The sequence below is a fragment of the Dipodomys ordii genome, unplaced genomic scaffold, assembly GCF_000151885.1.
Source record: "Dipodomys ordii isolate 6190 unplaced genomic scaffold, Dord_2.0 Scaffold52, whole genome shotgun sequence".
NCBI classification, from domain to species: Eukaryota; Metazoa; Chordata; class Mammalia; order Rodentia; family Heteromyidae; genus Dipodomys; species Dipodomys ordii.
Genome location: NW_012267268.1, coordinates 12,436,462 through 12,438,510, shown reverse-complemented (window position 1 = coordinate 12,438,510; position 2,049 = coordinate 12,436,462). Strand labels below are relative to the sequence as shown.

General features: G+C 38.7%; 1 protein-coding gene across 1 annotated transcript in view; it reads left to right on the top strand.

Annotated features, from left to right (window-relative positions):
* The window catches only part of Map3k2 (mitogen-activated protein kinase kinase kinase 2), a 45,975-nt gene that overhangs the window by 24,762 nt on the left and 19,164 nt on the right, over positions 1–2,049 (top strand). Inside the window, exons 12-13 of the mRNA XM_013020738.1 lie at positions 377–525; positions 839–970. Of these exons, the coding sequence (XP_012876192.1) occupies positions 377–525; positions 839–970 (281 nt within the window). The remainder of the gene's footprint in view (positions 1–376; positions 526–838; positions 971–2,049) is intronic.

The window sequence follows — 2,049 nt, the reverse complement described above, 5'->3', positions numbered from 1 at the left end:
GCTTGGGCACTGTCCCTCAGCTCTTCAGCTCAAGGCTAGCGCTCTACCACTTGAGCCACAGCGCCACTTCCGGCTTTTTTTTCTTTTTGCTTAAGTGGTGCTGAGGAATGGAACCCAGGGCCTCATGCATGCAAGGCAAGTGCTCTACCACTGAGCCACCTTCCCAGCCCCGAGTTTAGAATTCTTAGACGATTCACTAAAGAGAAAACTTTTGAAATATGGAGACTATTATGAATTTTGATAGTCAAGATTTCCTTTTGTGTTCAAGAATGAAATGAATGCAGATCTTTATTCATATGCCATCTGACTTTTCCACTTTAAGAAACTGTTCTTTTTTTATTTTTAATTCTCATTTGCTAAGAAACTTCTTTTTCAGCACCTCGAGCTCCAACCAACTGGAGATTGGGAAAACTGCTTGGTCAAGGAGCCTTTGGCAGGGTCTATCTCTGTTATGATGTTGATACAGGAAGAGAATTGGCTGTTAAGCAAGTTCAGTTTGACCCTGATAGCCCTGAAACCAGCAAGGTAAAATTCCACAGACTACTTTGTCACATTTATAAGAAGCATTTTTACTAGATGCAGGGAGAGCAATATAATTTGATTAGATGTTGTCTGTTTTGTGCTTTGGATATTTCTGTTTTAATACTTTATGATTTAGAGTTGTTTTAGCATATCTATTAGAAGTGTGTGTTTTTTTAAAGTACTGGTTAGACAGTAGGGTGTTCTTTGGGCAGTCATCATTTCAGAATGAAATCAATTCAGTAATGAAGTAGGAATGTTTTGTTTTTACTAACAGTATTATAAAGACTTTTAACAGTGAGTACTGTCTGTCTTTCAGGAAGTAAATGCACTTGAGTGTGAAATTCAGTTGTTGAAAAACTTGCTGCATGAGCGAATTGTTCAGTATTATGGCTGTCTGAGGGATCCCCAGGAAAAAACACTTTCCATCTTTATGGAATATATGCCAGGGGTGAGTTCATCCATCTTTTTGAAAATAACCATTCACTGTAAAAGTCACTTCAGTTTTAAAACTTTGACCCTAGCTAATGATACTTTGGAAGAGTTTTAAACTATAACTGGGTAGTATTTTTTATTCTCTTCATGTATCTATATTTTTAAACTCATCAAGTATATGAAGATAGACTACAGACATCATAGCAATTCATCATCAGATTTCCTGAATGCTCTAAAAATATCCATTGTAAGCCAGGTGCTGGTATCTCACACACATCTATAATCCTAGCTACTCAAGAGGCTAAGAGATGAGGATCATGGTTTAAAGCCAGCCTGGGAAGAAAAGTCTTATCTCCAGTTAACCACAAAAAGCCAGAAGTAGACCTGTGGCTCAAGTGGTAGAGCACAAAAGTAGCTTTGAGCAAAAGGTTCAGGGACAGCATGTAGGCCCAGAGTTCAAGCCCCAGAACCAGCAAAAAGAAAAAATAAAAAGTTATACACACACCCCATTATAGCTGATTTTGCAAATCAGGTTTCAGTCTAGGACTGAATATCACATTTAATTCTTATGTCCTTGAGTTCTCTTTTTATCTGTAACAGTCCATTTTCATGATATAGTCTGAGATAGTACTGGGCCTGGTGGTATAAGCCTATAAGACCAGCACTTGGGGGGTGAGGTGAGACAATCAGGAGAAGGCCAACTTGAACTATATAGCAAATTCAATTCTAGTCTGGTTTGTGTAGCAAGACTGCCTCAGAAAAAAAATCAAAGAGTTGGGGAGGAAGAAAGAAAGGAAAGGAGGGGAGGGTACAAAGAGGAAGGAAGGAAGGGGATAAGGAAGGATGAAAAGAAGGAAAGAATGAATTTCAGTGTGCGTGGGGTACCCTGCTTATGAAAGTAGAGAAAATTGGTTCATGGTATAAATTTTTCTAAACAAAATGACAGTGTGTTCTGTATGTTATAAGCATGCTGGAGATGTATTCTGGAAATGTGCCCTGGGCTGTAATGCTTGCTTGTTTGCTTGCTTGCTTTCCTTTCATTCCTTTTCTTTCATTCCTTTTCCTTCCTTCCTTCCTTCCTTCCTTCCTTCCTTC